Genomic DNA, 24,782 nt, shown 5'->3' with positions numbered 1-24,782 from the left:
GCGTTCAAGTTGTCTTGTCTTACGCGCGTTCAAGTCTTTGGGAAGGCGGGCGGCCGCCGCGTATGTTGGTGGAACATGACTCCGTTTTCATTAGGAAGGTAGACACTTAATTTAACTTTATTACATAAAACGCCACTCCTCGGTAAACGCGCTTCCACGGTGATTATTCCATTCCACTCCAATTTCATCTGTGACGCGTGCTTGAATCCAGAAGATATTTTATTTGATATACTCAATTTCAAAAATAAATAAATAAATTGTGATATTGCTTAATCAAGAAAATGTATTGAAGAAAAAACAGATTACATGTTAATTTGTTTTGGAATGGTTCTAATCCAGATTTAAAGGGTATTCGGAACCGAGTAAGTTTTGTTTTTCAGGATCTAGACTTCAGTGTCATAGATGATTTTGGAGCGAGTATCAGATTAAAGCTCCTCGGCTTTGCGCCCTTCTAGAAGACGAGGCGAAAAATGAGGGGATGGCTGAACCGTAATAATAAGCAGTCGTAAGGAGACTTTTCAAATGAGTGGGGGGAGAAGGTGGAGGGTGGCAAGGGAAAGGAAAACGGAAGCGCCATATGCCTATAAATAAGAAGGACTGTCATTTCCCTTTCTCCATAGCCATCGGCTCTGAGTCCGTTCCGTTCCTCAGTCCGAAAGCCGGCGTTCCGCGTTTGATCAGAATGGCGTCCCGGTTCCCTCTGGAATTGGAGCTCACCGTGTCCTCGGCCAAGGACCTCAAGAACGTCAATTGGCGCTACGGCGACCTCGAGCCCTACGTCGTGGCGTGGGTCGACCCGGACTCCAAGCTCACCACCAAGGTCGACGACCAGAACGACACATGCCCCGTCTGGAACGAGAAGCTGACCATCCCGGTTCGCGCCCCATGCCTTGAGGACGCAGTCCTATCGATCGACGTCGTCCACACCAACGCTTCCGGCGAGACCAAGCCGCTCATCGGCTCCGCTCGGCTCCACCTCAAGGAGGTCGTCGACGAGGTCGGCTTCAACGAGCGGTACACCAAGTCGCTCAAGCTCAAGCGGCCGTCGGGCCGGCCGCAAGGGAAGCTCGAGGTCAAGGTCACCGTGTACGAGATCCGGTACCCGGCCCCTAGCCCATACCCGCACCCGCAGCCGTATGGCCAAACGACGAGTAGAGATTATCAGCCGACTCATCCATACACCGGATATGGGGCACCTCCACCTCCATATGGTGCGCCACCAGCAGGATACCCTGGAGCGTATGGAAGCGGGTACGGATACAATGCTCCACAACAGCAATATTACGGTGGATACGATTCAGGATACGGGAACGGAGCTGCGGCGCCGGTGCCGGCAACGTCGGCACCACCGGCTAAGAAGGGAGGCAAGTATGGGGGCGTGGGAACGGGGCTGGCTGTTGGAGCAGTGGCCGGAGTGCTGGGAGGGCTGGCGTTGGCTGGGGGAGCCAACTATGTTGAGGACAAGATCGCCGACAAGGTTTCAGACAGGGTTGGTGATGACTTTGGTGGTGACTATGATGATGATTACTAGTTAATCAGAGTGCAGCAAATATCATATCGTGTGATCTAAACTTGTTCTTGTTCTTTTTTTACTTGTTTTCCTTTGAGAGATAGAATCTTGCCTTCCTTTGAAGATGAGATGAGATTGTGTTGTGTTCCTCCGTTTAGAGTTCAAGTCTGTACTTTGGATTCATTCAAAGGAATTGTCTTTTCGTTTTCTTCTGAAGTTTCAACGCTAACGTCAAGAGCTGTCTATTGGGCGACCTAATTCTCCCATTGTTAGGTAGCGCACCCTGTCTTTATAGGAAAATGGGAATTCAAAAGTCGGGTTTGGTATACACAACCAAATTTACATCTGATTTATTAATGTAGGACTGGGATCTGACGAAGATTATTAGATCTTATTACATCTACACCTCAGATCTTATAATCTGATCGGATCCAATTTCAGTCTTAGAAAGGGTAAGGTCACGAGGTCCAAACCTAGATCCGATCAAGTCAAATTCAATAAAAATTAGATCTGACCAAGTCCCAGATCATTCACATTCTTCCAATTTTTGTTCGAAGAGCTACAGAGAGACCAGCGGAGATTGAACGAGGGAATCAAAGGGTCGGGCATAGACAAGCGCGAATAAGTTGGAGTTGGAGTGGTGGTGATTCGAAAGGGTGCTCCGGTCCACCCGCTGTGGATGTGGGCTATGGGGTCGAGGCTCGAGGGAACAAGTGCTGATGTTTTGACGAGGGACGGGCGTTGATGGAAATTTTGGGAACAGAACGGTCTCTGCTGATTCACATCATTTGGGAGATTTTGAAGAAGGCAAGGAGCTGCTCTGCCTCTGAGCGAGAGAGAGCGAGAGCGAGAGCGAGAGAGAAAGAGGGAAAATGGGTGATCTTTATGCGCTTGATTTTGACGGAGTTCTCTGTGACAGCTGCGGAGAGAGCTCCCTGTCCGCCCTCAAGGTATGCCACTGTGTGTTCCTCTAAACCTTAATTACGAGTCGCAGAGAAGAGAAGCCAGGTAGATGTACAAAGACTTTGGTTCCGAACCTATACATGGAGAAGCATGTATCACGGCATTTACTTACCGATTGTTTTTCCAAATTTTAACTGTCTTTTTTTTTTTTTTTAATTGTTGGATGTCAGGCTGCTAAAATAAGATGGCCTAACCTCTTTGTCGACGTAGATGTTGAGACTGAAGAATGGATCGTTGATCAAATGCATCTGGTAATCACGTTACTTCTTTATTACTTCGGGGAACCACTGGTGCGGAATGCATATGTCAACTTGAATGTTACCATTATCAATCATTTGTCTAATAGTGACAAATGCACATGTCCCTATGATTCGACTGCTTAATAAGGGTGAACTAAGACTGACTTAGATTAACACACAAACGCAAGCTCTCACTGAATCTATTTTCCTAACAACAGGTTCGACCTGTGGTGGAAACTGGATATGAAAATGTTTTACTTGTTCGATTGCTGCTGGAAACTCGGAAACCCACAGTTCAAAAGTCATCAGTAAGTTCCTTTATCGATACGTCCCTTTCCCCCTAAAGCGTGTCCTTGAAACTTTGATAATGAACATATAGCTCACTTTATTCTCCTGCATATTATTACTCTGCTGAACTTCTGAACTACTTAGTAACTGTTAAGTAATGATCGTTCTACTAGTTTCAGGTTTGGATCACTTCAACTGTTGAATGGTACTTCTAATTAGTTGCTGAGATGACCTTATGTCATTATAAATGCCACTAAGAAATTTTAGATGGGGAGAACAGGGCAAAATTATTTCTTTACGATTGACAGAGAAGTTCCACCTCTGAACCTAACATGTAGTGCTTTTAATCTTTGAGGTTGCTTCTGGACTCACGATTGATGCTATATTGGAGAGCTGGTTAAGACTGAAACCTATAATCATGGAGGAGTGGAATGAGGACAGGGATGCACTTATAGAACTATTTGGAAAAGTCAGGGATGAATGGATAGAACATGATTTTGCTGGATGGATTAATGCTAACAGGTATGATATTTTATACATTTTTTTACTGAAGGTTCTTTCTTTCCTTCTATATGTTTATGTTTTCTCTATACTGCTACTTTTTGAGCTAACCTTAGTCACTCCTGATTCATTCAGCTAGACATTCTGCTAGAACATTTTGTGATTTATAATATCTCCTGCATAACATTAAACTCTCCTATTGGCCCTTCGTCAAATATTAAGATGCCAAATAGAAAACAAAAAAAAAGTAGACATTGTGTTATTGGAAAATAACTAGCAACGATTTTAGAAGCTTTAGAACCAGATGGCGAAGTATTACCATAATAAATTTACATCTACTTTGTCCGTTAAAAAGTCATTTTGTCTCAAACGTAATTGCACCATAAAAAATATCTTGCTTGAACAGGTTTGCTAGTTAACTCAAGTTATTGTTGTTTGGTGATGCCTTGGTGAAAAGGATGTTTCTACGTGACCCTTCTTACTCCATTCATTATTATGTCATCATCCTTTGTTATGCTTTCAAGTTAGGGCGTACATTGCTCAGAAATTATTGACCATGTCTTTGTGCAGATTTTATCCAGGAATTGCAGACGCTCTTAGATTTTCAAGCTCAAAGCTTTACATAGTTACTACCAAACAGGTACTGAGAAAGGGACTAGAAGCCTGAAGTACTATACTAAAATTAGTGCTTGATTACTTTTTATGTTTTCATATTTTCTGTTGCACATCCCCAACTTTTTCATACTTGTATAGGTTCTGCTTCTCAACAAAGGTTCCTGCATGCATGAAAATATAGATGAAATTGGCCTAGCACAAGGTCAGATGTCCTGCTTAGGCTGTAGGAATTGTCGAAATGATTGAGGCAAAGGCCAGTCCCTGAAGGACAATCAAATTTAATATTTAAAGATTCTTAGAAGTTTGCTTCTGGGCTTAAATGGCTCAACTCCTATCCCTGTCTTCTTTTTTGCCATGATTTACATGCTTATTGGCCAAGATTAGTAACCATTGACCTTCGTTGGGCCTTAACCTATCTTTGATGTGACAATGCATGCCCCACTAGCTGTTAGGTGATTGACAGTCTATATTTGTTCGCCATGGTCATTATGTTCATGTTTTTAATGTATATATTTTCCAACACCCCCAGAGCAGATTTGCTGATGCATTGCTGCGTGAGTTGGCCGGAGTAGAAATCCCATCACAAAGGATATTTGGATTGGGAACGGGGTTAGTATATTTCAACAAAAAAGCTAATTGTTTTATCGCCTTGTCATTCAATAAATTTCTTGCTTTCTGTAAAAATTTTCATATTTATCATTTTCTCTTTGATCAACTTGCTGTTTTTTCAGACCAAAAGTGGAGGTGCTAAAGCAGCTGCAGAATAAGCCAGAAAATATGGGACTGACACTTCAGTAAGATCATCCTAGGGAATTCAACACCACCCCCTCCTTCTCTCTCTCTGTGATTGCCTTATATGTTTATGAACACAGTTGCAACCTGACTCCAAGTTTGTCGTTTGGGTGCTGTTAAATGTTAATATTAAGCATTGCTATTTAGAGTGTGAATGCTAAAAAGGATAATAATCCTCAAAATTTCCATATCTGCTCTTTATCAGTCTGTTGAAAGAGCTGCTTACACAACAAACCATGCCACGCAGCCACGGAAAGCAATATTTTTTTTATACTAAACAAGCCATGCAAGAAAACATGGAAGGACCTTTTCTTTTATTGCTAGATATCGTCCCATGTCTTCTCTCTTTTGACTACAATATCAGCTCATCCATCTTCTTGTGTTTGTGTATATGTTCATGTGCTACGTGTGAAATGGGGAGGGCTTACTCACTTATCGATGTTGGTGGCTGTCATTGTTGGACAGAAACAGACAAGACAAGTATATGGGCATGAGCTGACACTGGATCTGAGTTAGCTTGTGGCACAAGTTCGAAAAACCTTTGAAAACTGGGATGAGACATGGACTTTTTAGTTGTTAAATAAATAAAAATGTCTATTTCTTAACATGTCATGGTGAAAAAACTTAGATGGCCTGAGATGAACAAAACAGACGAAATATGTATAGACAGCAGTCTAGAAAACCAAAAAATCATGCAAGACTTTTTACTAACTAAATCCCCACCATTTTCCCTCTTGTACAGGTAACAGGAGAAAAACATGAATGCTTAGCCTCCAGATTAGTGATGATCTCGTGAGAGTGCCAAGCAATACCCTCTGTCTTAATCATGCTATATGTACACCCTGGTTGGGAAGTGAGGGTTAAAAGTGAAACCATGCATTTTTGACGGGTAGAATTTATTAATCTATACCACCTGCAGAAACCCCTCTAGGAGACGATGGCTACATATCTAGACTTGAATACAGAAGAAAAAGGAGCATCTTACTTCCTTTCTTATCACCATAAGTTAGGTGACCAATATCACCCTTCCATTAATCACTGCCTTAGTTGTTTGATCAAATATAGGCCCAGGTTTTTAATTCCTTTCCCTTCATAGAAACTTTCTTGGTATTACATCATTAGTGAATTCGAGATTCTACTGACTTTTCTCTTCTATGTTAGCTTTGTGGAAGACCGCCTTGCAACTTTGAAGAATGTCATCAAGGAACCTGATTTGGGCAAGTGGAATTTATATTTGGGTAATCTTCTCTTATTTGTGGATGTGTGTCTCTCCATGTTTGCACTTTTTTAAACTTTGTGATTTCTCCAAATGGTTTCATTGTTAGGAAAGTGGGGATACAACACAGAGAAAGAAAGGCAGGAAGCTGAAGGCATTCTCAGAATTCGTTTGTTGGAACTATCCGACTTCAGTAAGAAGCTGAAATAGATTTTTTTCCACCTTAGTTGGACATCAACAACATGTAAACACATTGTTAATTTTATGCCGAGTGCAAATGCTTGGGAAGCTGAGGACTTTCCAGACAAAATAAAGAAAATGGCTGGAATAATTTACAGGCTCGGTATCTCGTACTGGCCCAAATTTATTTATTTATTTTGGACCATGGAATTGATTGCAGACTCGAATCATCAACTTCACATGCAAACAAACAGGGTACGCATGGTTGAATGGTGAATAACAGATGCCCAAAGAAACTGTCGGCATGGATCAGTTTTAACAGTGTTGAGAATGACAATGTCTAACTCATAGGATAGGTAGGACAGAAGAAAACGTCCTTGGAAGGGTAAACTGATAGTCCAATCACAATTTCCGAACTTGGATACTAGGACGGAGAATGCGAAACTGAATCTAAAGAAGATGATATGTAAGAGAAGTGTTCCTTTAGGGAATGAATCATCTCCCAAGTTGGTATTAGGGTAGGATTATGCAAGAAATACAGGGGAAATTTATTATCTTTATACGGTTCTACTGCAGATTGCACTAGGGAAACTGCTTGCAAGCAAGAGTAGCTTAGGGTCTCTGTCACACGGGTACCACATGGGTACGGCCCCTGGGTACGGCAAGGTACTGCGTTGACCATACCGTACCACGGTCAACACGCACCTAAGGTCATTTTTGACCTTTTTCTGACTCGGTCAATGTTGATTGAGTCCAAATTTGTCCAATTTTAATGTTAATCATTTTTACATTTTAACTTCTTAAACCATTTTAACTTTAAGATTTTTGAAACCTTCATTTTAATGTCTCACTTCGCTCTTTTTTCTTCATTTTAACTTTTATATATGTATGTGTGTATACGGCCTTACTCCCGCACTCAAGTTTTTTAAAAATGGTATGTATTCGTACCTGCACCGGCACCCGTACCCGCACCTATGTGACATATCTTAGGGTTAAAATGAAAACAGATGGCCTGAAAATTCCACAGACCTGGCCGAGTGAGTTACGTCTAGGCATGGGAGACGAAAACCATTGCTGCTACAAGAAACGGCTGCTAACTATGGTTCATAAATCCTGGGTATGGTAAAACCTTTTACTTTAAAATCTACTCTGGCAGAAACTTGACCCTTTCTGTGAATTAATGCAGAAGCACATGTCGCTCACTACAATGTTTTAAAATTCAACTGACATGCCACCAATTAGATTATCATTCATCATTTCTTTACTAATCATCTTAAAATGTAAGAAAGACTGACAGTGATAAATATTTACCAGAATATGAGAAAAGACTTTCGGCGTTAACCAAAGTTTTAATTCAGGACATAATATCCCAACAAAAAGTTTCATGAACCTCACAAGGCTGGAGTACTACTATCCTTCTGTTGTTGATTAGATGCAGAGGAACTCCCTGCAAATCTTCTTTGTCGAACTATATCCCCATGATTTTCTTGCAGACCTCCTCTTTGGGGACAACATTCATGAAATTTTCTTCAGTTTTTAAAAAATGCATCCTCAACCATGAAGTCTGCAAGAGCCTTATGATGCAGAGCTGTCTCCAATGATGCACACATTTCAGGTCCACATGGTTGAGTTCATAGTGGTTGAGGTCCGCAAAGCGATTAAGCATTACCAGCCAGATCCTTGCATAATCTGTCATCTATTATGCGCAATTATTTTATTGGCATTATTGCAGAACTTCAAAACTTGCAAGGGCATTGGAAATCCATGGCCGCCTTAGACTTCTCACGAACTTAACCGCTTTATTTGGTAGCGGATTCGTTCCACGGTCCTCGAACTTCTACCATATTTGGCCGCTTCATGGTGTTGTGTTGGGTAAAAAAAGCAGATGACAAAAGAAATACAATAATGTCGATCTACCAACCCAAAGCAAATTGCGGCAATAACTTCATCTATGCATTAATTGGTCGTCAATTAATACAATATTGCTGGAGAGTGGTCACAAGTGCTCGGCATAAGAGAGGGACAATGTTATCTACATTCTGTAGCTCAAGAGTGAACCATTTATATAGAACAAAAATTGTTGACCGTCACAGAAAAAAATGCAGACATTTATTGCTTGAAGGTCAGAAGTGGAAGCCACAAGGAACGCTATGTTATGCCATAGCAATTTCCAGTATGTTCTGGCATGTGGCTCCATCGCTGTGAAGGACACAAAGGTGGAAACTCCGACTGTAGGAATGGAAATGCCTGTCATGGTCCAGAATTTATAGGAATTACCGACTTCTTTCCTCAGTAAGAAGCATCAGTTTTAATGTTTAGAACTAAAAAAAAAAGAAGAAAATTCATTCTCTTTATTTTCTAATAAAAAAGAAGCTGTTTAATCTGTTGGATAAGGATAGTTCTAGCCAATGCTAATTTCCCCTGTATCACCTGTGCAGAGGCGATGGAAGGGGCCACACGACACAAGTCCCTACTTCTCTCTCTCTCTCTCTCTCTCTCTCTCCAAAGGTATCTTGAATGCGCATTCAAGTAGCAGCTTAATTGAGTCACTCGAATTCGTTTTTAGTTATTACATGTAGGTGGTACTCTACAGAAGCTGTAAAGGTGCGCCTGCAAAGTTTGATCAACTGAACTGTCGCAGCAACATCGATAAAAGAAGATCTTGAACAGAGTCACATGGTGCCATGCATAGGCCACTATCCGGCACAGTACAGTTATTATATCCCCAAGAAACTCAACGTAATTGCTATATATACATGCATTGTGAACACCTTCCCCACCTCTGAAACTCTTAAATCCTACATCCCCTGACTGCCCCTCATCGTATCTAAGTATGGTAAAAAGTGTACCTGTTGCACAGTGCACACAGTGGAGACTGAAGAATTGACCTTTTTCTGTACTCTGCATGTGCTGCCAGACTTACATAAGTTAATATTATAATGTGCTCGGAGCTACAGGGGTTTGGCGGGGCAGTTGCCCACACCAGCCCACAAAATTTCCTTTATTTCTATAAAGGTGGTCTCAACTATTTGTTAATTTTTATATATTGGTGCTCCTTAAGACATAAAAACTTTTAAAGCAGTGCCCTTAGCCTAAAAATTCTGGCTCGGCCAGTGTATAGTTGCTAGTTGTTGAGCAAAGAAAAGTATCTTTCCAGATCCTGTGTTTCTGCACCACCTTGTTGAGCTCTCCCCACTTTTTTTCTTCCTGTTTTTCAGCGCAGCCTCAGTAAGAAAGTGAAGAAGAAGTAGTATTCCTGTGAAGTTCAATAGTGTATCCAACCACATTTAAGCTTCCACCGTCAGATTGCGAAGATGGACCGTCTTGCATTATTTCCACCATTTAATTCTGTGGGGTACTAAAGTTAGACCACCACCCAAGTGATTTTATTAAGACCATTACTCAAGCCAAGACAAGGCCTGTGATGGTCTCTCTCTCTCTCTCTCTCTCTCTCTCTCCTCCCCCCCCTTATTCTCGAGGTAGCAATTCAATCTACCCCCTGAGACCTATGAATAAAAAAGGGAATCGAAAAAGAAGAGAAGAAATCTCTCTCTTTTCCCTTAAGAGGTGGCAATTCAATCTACCCTCCTGAGACCTATGAATGGGAAAAGAACTTCATTAGTCTTTTCACTTTATTTTCGAGGTGGTAATTCAATCTAGCCTCCTGAGATCTATGAACAAAAGAAAATGGAAAAAAGAACAAAGAAATCTCTCTCCTCTCTCTCTCTTCGAGGTGAATTCAATCTACCCTCCTGAGATCTATGAACAAAAGAAAATGGAAAAAAGAACAAAGAAATCTCTCTCCTCTCTCTTTTCCAGGTGAATTCAATCTACACTCCTGAGGTCTATGAACAAAAGCGAATGTAAAAGAAGAAAAGATGTATCGCTCGCTCTCTCTGCGCCAGGTTGTAGACATTAAAGAGACATAAAGACGGTTGTTCATAGTTGTACTGATCTAACCTACTAAAATAACTTCATTTCGCGGCTAGAAAAGTAAGTAAATGTCTTGGGATCCGATTGAATTGCATTGGATCAAATATCAGATTACAAAGAATCACACACAAATGAATCTGCATGAATTTCTTTGAGGCAGGCCAGATCAGGACATACACCCCAGTCATCGAATGACATGTCGCTCTATGATCTTTGTGGTGATGAATGACAAGACTTAAACCATATCTATGATCTACTAAAATCACAGATCCAAGGATTTTAGATCCTGCCCTCTTTCCCATTTTTTAAAAAGAGCTCATATCTCAAAAGATCTGGCATTTGAAAGAAAAAAATTGCATAATGTCAATTTGAAAAATTTCAAGATATAAAACTGTTTCTTATTCTAATTTCTTTTACTATTCAACTGTCTAGCACTTCATATATATATATAAGAAATTGGTTTGCAGTAAACACTTAAAATGTTAGGCGGATAAAAAAATCTCCTTGAGAGAAAAGAAAAAGAAAAGGAAAAGATATCAACAGAAACAGATTTTATTCTTATTTTTCTTTCAACCATCCATCAATTTAAAAAAAATCAAAAGCTAAAATTGTTCATTATTCATCTACCATCTAAATGTCCAACACCTATCAATTTTTCTAACCACGCGCGTTACACGGTCCACATGCAAGTCAAACGCCCATGTGTCGGAACCGGTGAGTCGACGTACATGCCGTTAAAACTCAAACAGAATAAATGAGCAATATTGCGACTGGCTGTATCTCTCATCCTTGATCCCACACCGGTAAATGATATCAATTATAGTTATCTCATCTTGGACGTAGAGGTTGGACATACATTAGATACAAATAGGCAATAAAATATAAGATAGAAATTGATTTACTATGTCATTAACGTTATTGGAAAAAAAAATTAGAAGTTTTTTTTTTGAACGCTCGAAAGACAGCGAGTTGATTTTATTTACTAACTTATTTTTGATAAAATATCAATTATATTGGCAGTATGCAAGAGGAAAAACCACTTTATTTTCTCCTGTTCTTAGGGTTTATGACTGTCTAGGAATTTTCGAGACCTTATAATATATCCTTCAACTCGATTGTCGCTCAAGGCACTGTTTGCAATCTACAAGAATAGTGCATATGAAAATCAAGCTGAAAACGCAAATCAAACTGAAAACGCATCATTAGCATGACATCTGGTCCAATCAACTATGATATGTCCTTCAAACAACAAAATATCAATCATATTCATTAAATGCAAGTTATAGTAATAGCTTAGAAAAATATATAACAGTTCAATACTTTTGCATCCAAAGCAGCCACACCAATTGTTTACACCAATTGTTTGACCTACCGAATTTGCCAAGAAAATACAGTATTGAAACGGACAAGAAAAATCCTACCTTCCATGAAAGCCTTAATAAAAGCTCTAATACTTTTCTTGGCGACATGAAATTGTCACGAAGATATTTTTGTGTGGTTTTCATTGAAGAAAAAGAAAAAGCTCAACGTCCATTGATCTATTAATTCTCCGCCTGTCTTTTCAAGCTAGTCTTGTACGTTATCTATTTCCCTAAGAATGAGACTTTTCAAGCTAGTTTTCTACGTTATCTCTTTCCAGAAGAATTGCAAAAAAGAAAAAAGGAGTGGGGAGAGTGGGGCTGGTTCGTATGTACATAGGAAGATTCAATCCTTTCATATTTTTTTATGTTGTCAGATTATTAAAATTTAAAATGTTGATGCTAAAAAACAGGTAGCTTTTATAAAGATTATGGTACTTTTAACTATGAATTTTTAAATTTAATTTAGACATCTGAAAATTATATATATATATATATATATATATATATATATAAAATTTAAATTCAGACAGTTGCAAATGTTTAATTTAAATTTAAAAATTAGTAGCTATATATGGTTGCTAGAATTGACTTCATTTAGCTTTAGCATTTTCTCTTGATCCACACTGTTCTTTGTCATGAATCCAATCATTATGAATGAGCTGGAAGTGTATTTCGAAAATAAAATTAGAAAAAAGGAATAGTGTGTCAATCAAATTCTATTGAACGGTTTAATTACTGGTTTTACATTTGTAGGCTTATAAAATCCAATACACACCTCTGACTTTTACAATTTTTTTTTAATCTTATCATTTGTGTAATTAAATCCATCAAAATGGCTTCAAGTTAATGTAAGATAGCGATACCCACATCAGTTTTTTCACAATTTTTTTGGATCTTATCATTTGTATAATTAAATTCATCAAAGTGGCCGCTTCAAGTTAATGAAAAGATAGGGAATCCAGATGTCTAATATAAGCCTACAAATGTAAGACCATTAATTAAACTGATCATTCAATAGAATTTGATTGACATACTTTTTCATATTTCTAATTGTATATACTTTAATATTTCGACCTCATTCATGTGGTTGGATTCATGACAAAGAACAGTTTGGATCAACAGAAACAGGTAAAGCTAAACCTGTATATGGCCAGATATCATATTTTAAGAATCATCTTATGTATGTATGCATGTATCACGTATAGTTTGCTCGAGCCCTTGATAGGTCTATTGGAGGTCTACTGTCCGGCAATAACATGTGAATCTATTGTCATCTAAACTCTAAACAAAAACATCTAAGCACGGCAATTTTCCCTTGTCGCCATATAATTTATGAGCCCACGTTGTTGTGACAGAAGGGCTATATAGATCAAATGTGAATTAATGCTCCAAACTAACAAAAGATACTCCAGTATTTATTTTACAGTTTCATACCATAACACCAGTCGGCATTGAATCGCTATTCTTGATAAAATCATAATGTTTTGCTTTTGTTCTATCAATGCAACTCCTTGTTAAGTTAAAGCTGTAAACACCATTTTCAACTATATTTGCGCAACGGGATTGGGTAGGTGTTGGAGGGTGACAAGTTTCCTTGTTGAATCTTTGAAATGTCAATTCTTATTCAACAACATGGTAGACGTGCAAGTTGAAGTGCGATAAGAGTGGTACCTGAAACACCAAAAGTAGGTTATATGCGTTAAAAAGTAGTTTGACAGTAAGGACATTCTGCTCCAAAAATTAAAAAAGGTTTATGAAACAATAATTTTAGTGTTTAATGAATATTCAAAAACATAAACACTCATAAAGTATCTCTACTGCCCAATGCTCGATAAGAAATAAGGAGTTGCAAAGTTAAAAAAACCAGGCTCACAAAAAACTGTTTACACGAGGCTAGAATTACATATAGATAATGGAGAAACGCAAGGCAGCATGCTAAAACTCCGTCACAGCCATCTGCCAAGGTGAAATGAAATGCCATTACAGATCTCTTTTTGAAGTGATAAAACAGACATCAACGGGAAAGAATTCAAAGTCAATAATTGTGACGACAAGCAGGCGAAGTGGTGGTACTGTCCCCCTGTGAAGAGGCAACCTATCAATGGCGGCGTTCGCGGTTTCAAGTAATATTTGTAATTCGATAGTTATCAACCAATGGTTAATGAGTAGAAAGAATATAGCAATTGAAGAAAAAGGTGGAGGTCCTGCGGCAAATCTGGAAGAAGAAGGCTGGAAGAATTGAAAATAATAAAGGCCAAACGCCATCACCGATGGAGGGATGAACGAATTAAATGCTCCCAACCAACGTCTGAGGCCCTCTATAAGTACAGCACCGCCACCATTACGTTCTTCGTTCCGACTCCTCCATCCCTCTCTTCCCGTGCTACCCAAGATTCCTCTGCTGCCCTCTTCAAACGACGAAGGCAGAAGCAGCCATGGCTCCTTGTCCGGCGATCACGAGACGGAGGAAGAGCATGGTTGTTCCGGCGGTTAAGGCCGCGAAGGAGACGTGCCCGCTGCTCACCTTCGACCTCCCTTACGTCACCTTCTACTACAACCAGAAGGTGCTCCTCTACAAGGTGGGCGCCGAGGAAGGAGAGTTCGAGAAGGCGGTGGAGTCCCTGGAGAAGAGCCTCGCGGAGGTCCTCGGCTACTTCTACCCGCTGGCCGGCAAGCTCGTCCAGGACGAGGAGGGCGTCCTCCAGGTGGACTGCAACGACCGGGGGGCCGAGTTCGTCGTCTCCGCCGCCGAGGACGTCCACCTCTCCGAACTCGCCGCCTCCGACGCCTCGCCGCTGCTCCAGGACATCGTGCCGTACGCCGGAGTTCAGAACCACGAGGGGCGCGAACTCCCGCTGCTCGCTGTTCAGGCAAGTCCCGCCATTCCTCTACCCCCGAATGTCCTCCCTTCTTACAGTGAGGGTGTTCCCGTCATTTGCGGTACGTAGAGACACCGCAGTAATGAATTCTGCTCTGTCTGCCTTCGCGACACGCGTTCATTGTGTTCCGGAACGCAAAAATATCATTGGCGGTCCAGCCTTTTTCATTTAAACCGGAAAACTACCATGAAGAAACTGAAATTGCGAACTCTGAAAGTTTTTCAACTCATGCAGCGACGTAAAATCCACAATCGCAAATTGTTTTCTTCTTTTTGCGGTTGAATGTGATTTCGTACTCTGAATTATTCATATAAAATAATGTAGGTTTGCCGAGTATTTCTTTTTTTTTGGTTTTTTCTTGCTGAAAAAAAATTGAAATGTTTTTTTTTTGCCCAAAAAGGTGGTTCAACGGCAGACCTCCGAGGGCAGTTCAGTCATTTTTCTTGGCGAATGTGGTCTAATGCCCATAATGCAAAAAAAATGCCTTATTAATTGTTATCTGCTTATCACCGTTCACCAAACCCTCTGTCACTTCATTTATTGCCTGACGACAACGGAAAAAGGAACAAAAATTAGTTCCAACAATTTAAAATACCTAAAATGCCCACTTCAAATTATTTAGCAATTAATAAATTTAAAACAAGTAAAAGAATTTCCATCCTAGCCGACCGGAAGTCGGGTCTGCGAGAGCTGATATGAAGCTAAATTGGATCTGGACTTGGTTGAAAATTTTGATCCAGAACCCAAGCCCATATGTTCAAGGTCTCTTCACCTGGGAGTGAAAGATTAGGGAGCCTGCACATGCACTTGTCATTTATTTATATAGTTTTGGAATACAAGCAAGCCATGTGTATAGCATAGTTGGTGGAGCAACCTACACAGTTCGATTCTTATGGAACGATAGCGATTTTGATTCTTATAGAATGATAGCGAGTGCCGCAGCCACCCAAATCACGAAACATGCTCTAAATTCCGACAAAAGGAATTAAAAGGAGGCTCCGGCTTCTGGGCAGTGGCATAGTTAAAAAAATTTAATCGAGGGTCATTGATCTATGATATTATTACAATTGATTGATTGGATGCGTTATAAAACATTGGCATGGGTGGTGTGGACACTCTATATGGCTAATTTAAACACAACAGACCACTTCATACAGTCGTCGTCTGTTCACCTCAGGTGAGTGGTGTGCTGCCGCCGCCTCTTTGTAACTTGCCGGTGTTTTTTTGGTCATGAATAGCCACCGTCCACGGCAACCATTGTCGCAGAATTGGGCCCGCTTTTAATGGCTGCCATTGATTGCCGTCATCTAAAGGTGAGCTGGGTGCAATTGATTGCCACCAGCGTGGTGGCGGTGGTGATATATTTCAGCCGGATCCAGCTCCAGGCTTTAACTGCAGAGAAATGGGTTTGCTTAGGATCCCAATCAGCTCCCATGCTGAATCCAGATCTCAGAACCATCCTCAACCTCAATGATTTCGATTCTTGACGCCGGAGCTTCTAAGATCAGTTTTAATCCCTCGTGTCAGAGATGCAAGGGAGCTTTCTTCTGTCTTTTAAGCTATTTGGATCTGAGATGTATGGACCTCTTATTATAGAACCTCTCTGCTTGATAATCTTTTGTCTAGTTCCTTGAAAAAGCCTATCAGATCTTAAGCATTGGATTGGCTTCGCTATCTCCAAACTTTGTTAGCTCACTTTCGTTTGTCTGTGTGTAGGTAACCAAGCTGAAGGATGGGATGGCGCTGGGGTGCTCATTCAACCATGTCATACTGGACGGGAACTCAACATGGCACTTCATGAGCTCGTGGGCGGAGCTAGCCCGGGGCTTGACCACCATCTCCCTCCTCCCCTTCCACGACCGCACCAAGGCCCGCAACACACGCTTGAAGCTCGACCTTCCCCCACTCACTGCCCATATTGCCAATGGCGATGGGCCTGCCCACCAGAATGGTGAGGTCAAGCCACCCTCCAAGCCCATGAGAGAGAAGATCTTCCATTTCTCTGAGGAGGTGCTTGACAAGATCAAGGCTCAGGTCAATGCGCACCTTGAACCGGACCAGAAGCCATTCTCATCCTTCCAGGCACTCGGCGTGCACGTCTGGCGTTCTGTGATCCGTGCCCGTGAGCTGCCACCGGAATCATACACAGTGTTCACCCTCTTCGTTGACTGCAGGTAGGGATTTCAAAGATGCAGCAGGTTTTGATCAGATGTCCAGAAGGTTAAGGTCCATTTAGTTAGATTTAATAAGTTCCCTGCCTCATGATTGGATCAGCAAACTAACGAATTGAAGTTACCATGGTAAATTTCAGACATAGCATAGCCATGAGAAAATTAAGTTAATTTAGTGCTGCTGTAATATTTTTACTTTGCCATTTTTCTGTCACTTTAAATGGTACTCATCGTGTTGCTTGTGCTGTTTTCTTGGGAAAAAAATGGATTGAAATTCAGGTTCATGGTTGAGAAGCTAAGATGCATGTATCTGAAACACGTTAATTGCTTTCACTTTGTCACGCAAGAAGCTAGCTTGCCTACCAACTTTAGTTTCAGTAACTCATGAATCAATTTTAGTGAAACCTATGTATGTAAAGAAGCTAAAAGGACCATATTCCTTCAAAGTCATGTTTGAAAACAATGATCATCTTGTGGTTAACAAAGATTTCTTGTTTGGAGAAATTTCATGTTAGGATATAGTTCTTCTGCAAATTATAATTCATTTCATCAATTTTTAAAATAAACTAAGAGCCTTCATCCTGTCTGGAGTCTATTCTGAGTTCATCATTCAATTCAGATAGATCCAAGTTCCTGCAGTCGGCTTTCATTGATTAATGTGTTCAATTTACACATGCAACTTAAATCTGTTCAATTTTGCAGGAAGAGGTTGGAGCCACCAATGTCAGACAACTACTTCGGAAATCTAATTCAAGGCATCTACACGGTTACTGCCAGCGGCATGCTGCTAGCCCAGCCGGCCGAGTATGGCGCTGGCCTGCTCCACCAGCTGATCAATTCCCATAATGCGGCAGCCATTGACGCAAAGTCGACGGAGTGGGAGAAGGCGCCAAAGCTCTACAACTACAAGGATGCCGGGATCAACTGTGTGGCCGTCGGCAGCTCGCCGAGGTTCAAGGTCTACGAGGTGGACTTCGGCTGGGGCTCGCCGGATTCCGTCAGGAGCGGGTCCAACAACAAGTTTGATGGCATGATGTACTTGTATGCAGGGAAGGAAGGGGGGAGGAGTGTGGATGCAGAGATCACCCTGGAGGCTGAGACGATGAAGAAGTTGGAGGCTGATGAACAGTTCCTTACGGGTTGTGCTGTTTGAGGCTTTTAATTGTTGGTAGCAAGCTGATGACAGAGAGAAAAGTATTTGGGGTTCATTGTTCTTCCTTTCACTATGGCATTAGGATAGTGTTGCTCCCGCTTTCATTGCCTTATTTGGTTTCCTTCTTTTCTTAATGTGCTTGTATGTGCTTGCTTCCCAATGTTTGTGGCAAGCAACTTTAAACATGTATGCATTTAATCATTTAAGCTATTGTAAGTATGACTCGAGTGAAGGCTCCTTGAACTTCATGTTCTTGCGCATTTTAAGAACCATGTGGGATTGGTGGCAAGTGAAATGTGTTTCTTGCATTTAAGAAAGTTGGTCGCGGAGTGACAAGGTCAGTCTTGTGAACGGTTCAAATTTGAAGGAACAAAACATTTTCAGGCAAGCGAAGCAGAACGCATTAACCAAAACTTTCTCCAGAACTTGCATGTCATCTAGAATAAGGACGGTGGGTGGTTTGAAACCAAGGAAGATCAGTGGATGATTGCAGCGTAAATGCATCTTCTCGAGCATGTAAGAGCAGGATCAGGAACGTACTCCACATCCATGGGATCATCTGCTGATCTAATTAGGCTTTGCTTGAAAATTCGTCTGAGTTCGCAGAAGAACAAAAACGGATGAGCAAATCAAACAATGCAGTTACAGTTTGTGTAGTCCATCCGAATCTGAAGATTCTGAACGTAAATCAGTGTCCAGAATCTCTCTCTGTCAACTTCACCAGGTAGTAATACGTTTCATTTTCTAGCTTGTCCAGCATTGCAGTGAAAAGGTACCCATCTTAACATGCTGCAGTCGTCCCTTCCAATTTATCCCGTTTGCATCTGACCGTTTCATGAGACTCGAAACGAATTTTCCCGAACTTGAAATTCCTCGAGCGCAAACATTGAAGACGTCATCAGCTTGAACTGCACTTCCACCTGTAGCTGAACTCGATGGTTCATTCCCCAACCCGACGATAGTCCACGATTTTCTATTGAACTTGGAAAATGAAACGAAGGGAACATCAGAGTGGAATCCGATGATTTATTCGAACGAAGGTTTAAGGACAGGCATGGGTGGATGTCTAATTTGGTACACTTGGGGGTCGTTTGTCATAATGCTTTGTGAACTCGTTCCATTGAATCTAACATGGAGATTCATATTAATGGAACATTTATTTTAGTGCTCCATAAATCAAATTCATTTTATGAATAGTTTTATGAAATATTCACAAAGTATTTCTGCAACCAAACAGCCTGCCTTTTCATGCTTAGCATAAAGCCTCAACCCCAAGACAACCCACACCATCCTCACTATGACCCCTCACACCTGAGCCATCGGGTAATTTGATCTGTGAAAAGCCGAATCAAACAACAATCTTCTATTACAATTCTTCCTAATTAGGAAGAGAGGATCGATTCTTAAGAATCCTTCTTTTTGTCTACGAAATGAACACATATTTTGCATACTCTGTTAATATCATGCAGATCTTGTTTTCCCGGATCCTAAAGATTGAATATGTAGACTTTAGTACAGGAACTTGAAGGGACAGAGAGCACGAGAAGATTTTGTCGCGAAACGAACACATGCCATAAGTTAAAGAAGCAGAGAATTCTGTTCCAGCGACAGTTGCTTTGGCGAGATTTTTGTCCCATGCCATTTATGTCCCTGTCCAGGACATTGCAATTTGCAAGTCTTAGCAAGATTTGTCGACATCGGATCCTCATCTGTCCATTTTGTTACAGTCAAATAAGACGCCCATTACCCATATCAGAAAGGGTGTACCATGCGATTGCGTGCCAACAGAATGGGCCGGCATGAATGACTCACGAGTTGTTCCAAGTTGTACTCAAGCATTCGAATGCCGTCCGGAACAAGGTTTGTCATATGACGGTGGACCACCTAGCAGCAGGCCTGGTACTCCTACCACCATCTTGTCCCGGACACCCCGTCCCGCACACAAGACCTGGTTCAGACACACGTGCCGCTCTCAAAGAATATTCCCAAAGCAACACCCTTTCAGAAGCAAAGAATAATATATCAGTTCAGACTATAGGCAGGAGATCTGCCAAAAACTGGGGATTGATAGAGGTAAGTCCCCCAACAACCTAGAGACGGTTGGCCCGCCCGCTGTGCCCACCATTACGGCTCCCTCAATTCTCCCATTCAACGTATTGGGAAAAGAATTCATTCCCCAACGCAAAAGCAGAACGACGAAGCTCAGTTCTCATACTATGATTTTTTTTTTTTTTTTTTTTTGAAAACAAGACAAGTAAACATGATCAATCCTCCCACCGTGTTCAGGTATACACAAATAGCTATCAGAGAAAAGAAAGAGCATGTACTGAAACCCTAAACATGTTACCAAACAAAAATAAAACCCCCAAAGATCCCCTGTTTTACTCTTCCTGTATGCTCAGAGGTAACAGCCCTCAACCTAATCCCCATATCTACTCATTTTAGCCAGCTTTTTATCAGTATTTCTGTCTTGTAGAAGAGAGAAATAGTTGCCAGTTTATACAACAAAGCAGCTTATTTCCTGATTCAGTTTGCCGGTCGTCGTCTAATAAGCAGCTTCCTCCACCAAGAGTCCCGCGAGCCGTGTTTTCCTTCCATGGCCAGAATCCTGTTTTCGGAGTCTTGGTGGAATCTTTCACATCTTTCAACTGTTCACTTGAACAACATGTCAGGGCCAAAAAGTGGGAGCTGATTTCCAGTCGAACAGCAGAAAACCAGCTGCACTTTGTTCTCTCTTTCTCCATCCATTAGCTGAAGCCCGGCTGCATCATGGGGAAGAATGCCCAGTTTTTGGATCCTGCCTTTGCACCCAGTTTCTCATTCGCCCACCACTCGGAGCTGGTGATCGTGGCCGGCCCTATCGCTCCATCTGCATTGTCAAACTTGAACTCCTTAGAAACCGACAGATCCACAGATTCAACCAGATGTGGCGAACCATCTGATGCATCATCCGCAGCCCTGTCACTGGTAACAACACCAGCGGACACCGTGCCTGAATTTTCAGCAGCAGAACAATGATCCTCCAATCTTCCTCTTGGCTTCTCCAACCACAAATCCAACTTTGAGGCATTGGATTCACTGGAAAGCCTCCTGCTTACAGCCATAAGCACTGGGGATTCAGGCATACATCCTTCCCCATCTCCACGATCTGCCGCCTTGCAGCTCACTTCCGGTGTGCACAATGCAAAGGAAACCCTATGGTCAACCAGTTGCTCATCTACAAAGCCACCTGCCACATCGCCAGTGGCGACCAGTTGGGGTATTCTTTTCACAAACACAGCACCATCTTGACTGCAATCATTCGCCTTGGCATTGAGCAATATATGTGCACGGAGCTCAGAGAAGCTGGAATTTGGATGCTCCCGCCCAGCAGACTTCTCTGTGTTGGTATGTGCGTTAGCACTGCACAACTTTGGCGGGTCATAGACCTGAGACAGGACAGCTGAAGCAGAGACAGGAAAGGAGTTGGAAGAAAACTCAATGTCGGGAAATGGAGAAGATGTACCAGAACCAGAAATTGCAGAGCTAGGGGATATGAGATGCCCGATTGGGCTCCCTGGATACAGCTGGTAAGCCTGAAACTCGGAATATTGAAGAGGTGCAAAAGATAAAGGAAAGGTTGAAGCCTTGTCATTTTTGCGCTTAGCATCCAATGCAGAAGACACTAGCTTAGCAAAGGGCACCTCTGGTGATGAGGGGGTGGTCACATGGACAGATTCTGGAGGTGGTGTAAAGGGAGCTGTGGAAGGCTCGGTGGTGAAGGTAGAGAAAACTGGGGGAGAAACTAACTGTGTCTCATGTGCATAGGGGCCAATTGCAAAAATGGAGTGCCCAACTGGAGAGTAAACGTTGGAGGAAAGTGAACAAAGGGAAAGAAGACCACCAGGTGACTGTGCAGCAGTTGGAGGTTCAGATTGAAGGAATGATGCAGGCGAAGATGGAGGAGCAATAAAAGGAAGTGGTGGCATTGGGACATGGCCCTGACCATCACCAGCAGGAACGGCATTACCAGTAGAGGCACTATTTTCAGATGATGCATCTGGAAGGATCACTGCATGACCAATGCGACTGCCATGCCTATGGGATCCAAAACACCAGTACACGCTCAAACAACCAACCCATCTCCTCTTCTGTCAGATTAGAGCACAACAAGAATACCATGTCAGGAAAATAAAATTGCTGATTGTTGATTATTGACTTCTCTATGAAACCGGCCTCAGGCCAGAAGATATTCTATGGAAATTGGACTAATGAACTAGCAGACATAGCTAACATAAAAGAGTTGAAACAGACCACAAACAAATCAGGAACTCTTACACTACAAGGTCACTGTTATGAGAAGCTCAGTAATAAATATCAATCAAACTGCATCATAGCGCTTCCTTATAAATGTTTTAAAAGACTAGAGCCAATTCTTTTTCAAGTTAAAGGAGACAAACACTTACTGGGGCCTCCCATTCATTCCTACCGGCTATCGGACTCAGGCTTATTTGCTTTTCTTAAATCCCCATTTTTCGATGCCCACATAGGACAAATTGTACTCACATTCCATCTTGAACTTGAGAGCATGGAATTGGTAGTAAATTCAAAATTTGCCATGCAACAGAGAGAAAGTGAAACTGTGATTACACATCGCATCCTACATTCTACACCCATCTTAACATCTTAACAAAATCCAGAAACTGTGATCAAACAGATAAACAACTTCAAATTTTTATCTAACCTTTCTTGAGATTCCAACAACTTGGAATTCTTAAAAAAAAAACACCTAAGATGTGCATGGTGCTCATGCTTAGATCACACATGGATCAATGAACACCCATCCGTTGTTCATTTTTAACTTCATAGGTTGCACGTTCATTAATTTGAGCAGTATTATTCTGTTACAACATTCTCCATCTCCCTTAGTATTTGCATTTTTTCATATTTTTTTCGCAAGACTTGACAACTAGAAAGCATGATTCATAGCTGGATTTGGTCCACTCTTAGAAAAAATCAAGCAGATAAAGGAACTGAGTAAGAGATAAAGAGAGCCAAATTGACAGCAAGACGTATGTTAGCAGGTTCAGCCTTTCAGGTGCTCGGTTGCAACTGAAAAGAGCCAGGCTGTCTAAAAAATGTTCCGAAGCCACAAGACATGGTGACTTAACCAATGATGAATTGAACAAATCAGCCGAGGAGACACGATAAGGAGCCACTGCATGAAGGAATAATTTAACTAAAGGACTACATAATTAAAGTGGCTTCAGCATATCCATTGGATCAACCTTGCTTACTACCAATACCCTCAGGGCCTCAAGGACTCCTGATCATCCTTTATGATTAGCCACCCTTCTAGAGACGAAGAGGCGACACAGGCTAAAAGAAATCAAATAAAACAAAAGCAAGGAATGACCATTTGTTGAACAGCAAGCATATCCAACCAACAAACCAATTAACAAAATGAGTTAAAAAAGGCGTCTTAACACCGAAAACAGATGGCCAAACAAAGTAATGTGCACGGAGAACTCAGATTCAGTTATTCTTCAATAAATTCTCAAGATCACACATCGATATCCTCAACTCCACAGGAAAAGTACCAAATTAGATGCCCAAAACCAGATCCGGAAACACTAAAACAAGCAGAAAAATCGAACAAATCAGCGGAGGCAATACACACCCTCCACACCTCAAACCCAAACTCCCATTCAATTGGAAGAAGAACAAAATCTCCTAAATCTCTCATTTCTGAAGAAAAACCTAAAAAGGATTGAAGAATTCACCTGAACCGTGGGCTGCTGAACTCGCCGCTCCGCGGACACGATCGCGCGAGCGGCAGCGTTGATCGTCTCAACGCTGTTGTTCCCATTGTTCGGCAGCACTCCTCTCATCTCTCCCCACCAAACCCCTCCCAGTTCCCCGCGAAAAACCCCGTCCTCGGAGGGAGATCGCCCCGCCAGGAGACCGAGACCGAGACCGAGACCACGAGTCCGCCAGAGAAGGCCGTTCGGAAACCCGAAATCCTCCCGGGAAAAGCGCCGGCAAAGAATCCCGCAGGTCCGCCTCCCGACAACGTCGAAGCAAAGGCGATCGGCTGGAAGCTTTCTAGGGTTTCGAGAGGAAAGTAAACAAAAACTTTCGACAGGGAAGAAAGAAGTTGCAGATAAAGAAGAGAAGCTAAAGCGAAGACGAAACGTGGAAAAAGCCTCCGCTGTTTATACGAGACGTCCTCGAGGTCAAACCACGCCAAAATTTTTCCCAGCCCTTTAATACCTTCCCGCCTTAACCGCGGTTAGCCACGTTAACACGATAGCCTGGTTAAGTAAGTGTCGCTCACCGCACCTCCCAAATTACCTTGTTGTCCTTCTCAGCTTAGCTGGTTTCCGTTCCACTTCTTATTAATAAAGCTCAGTAATTAGCTCGCTCTAACCCTGAGTGTGGCCTAATGGGACCGGCCAGCGGTTGCCACGAGCGAAGTTGCTAACTCGAAACCCGTGGACGCAGCAAAGGAATGTGACGCGGTCCAGCTCTGGCTCGGACCCTGACTCGTTTCAGCTTGGCTTGGGTTGAGACTTGAGCGCGCACAGCTGGGTCAAGGCGGCCAAAAAGCTCTTTTAAGTTTAGATGAAAAAAAATGACTCCAGAAAATGAAGGGTAGAATGGTCTTCTTCTTGGTGTGTTGGGGACTTTCGTGAGACGCACGTCGCCCTTTGGTGCAGGGATCCGTCCACGTGGGACCAACGTAACGCTGTGGGAAATTTGCACGCGTGTGATGACACCACTTTCCCGCTTAGCACGTGCGCCTCATGTCCTGACGTGAGTCCTACGCTCAAAAGGCAATGCAATGCTGCTTTTAGCTCGGAATTACCGAAAGAGGCTTGGCCCTGGCATTGACTCCGAGACGTCCTGGAGCCCGGCTGTGAATCGGAACCTAAAAGTTCCGGTGTGGATCTAAATGAGGCCTCTGTGTCCTCACAACCGAATCGTTTTTTAACTCCAACC

The 24,782-nt window shown here is 42.0% G+C and overlaps 4 protein-coding genes across 5 annotated transcripts; 3 read left to right on the top strand and 1 right to left on the bottom strand.

Moving 5' to 3' along the window:
- The first annotated feature begins 604 nt into the window (after positions 1–604).
- Positions 605–1,719, top strand: LOC116253363 (protein SRC2-like). The gene has a single exon (XM_031628146.2). The coding sequence runs from the start codon at positions 683–685 to the stop codon at positions 1,529–1,531; it is 849 nt and encodes a 282-aa protein (XP_031484006.1). The 5' UTR covers positions 605–682; the 3' UTR covers positions 1,532–1,719.
- Positions 1,720–1,856: 137 nt separating this feature from the next.
- Positions 1,857–6,509, top strand: LOC116253364 (uncharacterized). Of its 2 annotated transcripts, none has more exons than XM_031628148.2 (9): positions 1,857–2,460; positions 2,644–2,724; positions 2,931–3,020; positions 3,356–3,522; positions 4,072–4,141; positions 4,646–4,725; positions 4,848–4,910; positions 6,070–6,146; positions 6,239–6,509. In XM_031628148.2, exons 1-9 carry the CDS (start codon positions 2,383–2,385, stop codon positions 6,274–6,276), a joined length of 744 nt encoding a protein of 247 aa, XP_031484008.1. In that variant the 5' UTR covers positions 1,857–2,382; the 3' UTR covers positions 6,277–6,509. The 2 variants fall into 2 exon arrangements, with proteins under 2 accessions (XP_031484008.1, XP_031484007.1); XM_031628147.2 differs by having other exon boundaries at positions 6,234–6,509.
- A 7,430-nt stretch (positions 6,510–13,939) lies between these two features.
- On the top strand, positions 13,940–18,049 carry LOC116253560 (BAHD acyltransferase DCR). Its single transcript, XM_031628423.2, has 3 exons — positions 13,940–14,468; positions 16,194–16,651; positions 17,351–18,049. The coding sequence occupies exons 1-3, from the start codon at positions 14,034–14,036 to the stop codon at positions 17,799–17,801; spliced, it is 1,344 nt and encodes a 447-aa protein (XP_031484283.1). The 5' UTR covers positions 13,940–14,033; the 3' UTR covers positions 17,802–18,049.
- A 1,972-nt stretch (positions 18,050–20,021) lies between these two features.
- On the bottom strand, positions 20,022–24,009 carry LOC116253088 (uncharacterized). The gene is made up of 2 exons (XM_031627848.2): positions 23,564–24,009; positions 20,022–21,931 (listed from the first exon to the last, which is right to left on the bottom strand). Exons 1-2 carry the CDS (start codon positions 23,669–23,671, stop codon positions 20,549–20,551), a joined length of 1,491 nt encoding a protein of 496 aa, XP_031483708.1. The 5' UTR covers positions 23,672–24,009; the 3' UTR covers positions 20,022–20,548.
- Between the last annotated feature and the right edge of the window lie 773 nt (positions 24,010–24,782).

Source organism: Nymphaea colorata, chromosome 4 (genome assembly GCF_008831285.2).
Source record: "Nymphaea colorata isolate Beijing-Zhang1983 chromosome 4, ASM883128v2, whole genome shotgun sequence".
Lineage (NCBI taxonomy): Eukaryota > Viridiplantae > Streptophyta > Magnoliopsida > Nymphaeales > Nymphaeaceae > Nymphaea > Nymphaea colorata.
This window is presented reverse-complemented; position numbering and strand designations above follow the sequence as displayed.

Coding starts and splice junctions, on each gene's coding strand:
- LOC116253363 (XM_031628146.2), top strand. CDS start 683: ATGGCGTCCCGGTTCCCTCTGGAATTGGAGCTCACCGTGTCCTCGGCC.
- LOC116253364 (XM_031628147.2), top strand. CDS start 2,383: ATGGGTGATCTTTATGCGCTTGATTTTGACGGAGTTCTCTGTGACAGC. Junction 4,142..4,645: donor ACATAGTTACTACCAAACAG/GTACTGAGAAAG, acceptor CAACACCCCCAG/AGCAGATTTGCTGATGCATT. Junction 4,726..4,847: donor ATATTTGGATTGGGAACGGG/GTTAGTATATTT, acceptor CTGTTTTTTCAG/ACCAAAAGTGGAGGTGCTAA.
- LOC116253560 (XM_031628423.2), top strand. CDS start 14,034: ATGGCTCCTTGTCCGGCGATCACGAGACGGAGGAAGAGCATGGTTGTT. Junction 14,469..16,193: donor TCCCGCTGCTCGCTGTTCAG/GCAAGTCCCGCC, acceptor GTCTGTGTGTAG/GTAACCAAGCTGAAGGATGG. Junction 16,652..17,350: donor ACCCTCTTCGTTGACTGCAG/GTAGGGATTTCA, acceptor TCAATTTTGCAG/GAAGAGGTTGGAGCCACCAA.
- LOC116253088 (XM_031627848.2), bottom strand. CDS start 23,671: ATGAGAGGAGTGCTGCCGAACAATGGGAACAACAGCGTTGAGACGATC. Junction 21,932..23,563: donor TTCAGCAGCCCACGGTTCAG/GTGAATTCTTCA, acceptor CTAATCTGACAG/AAGAGGAGATGGGTTGGTTG.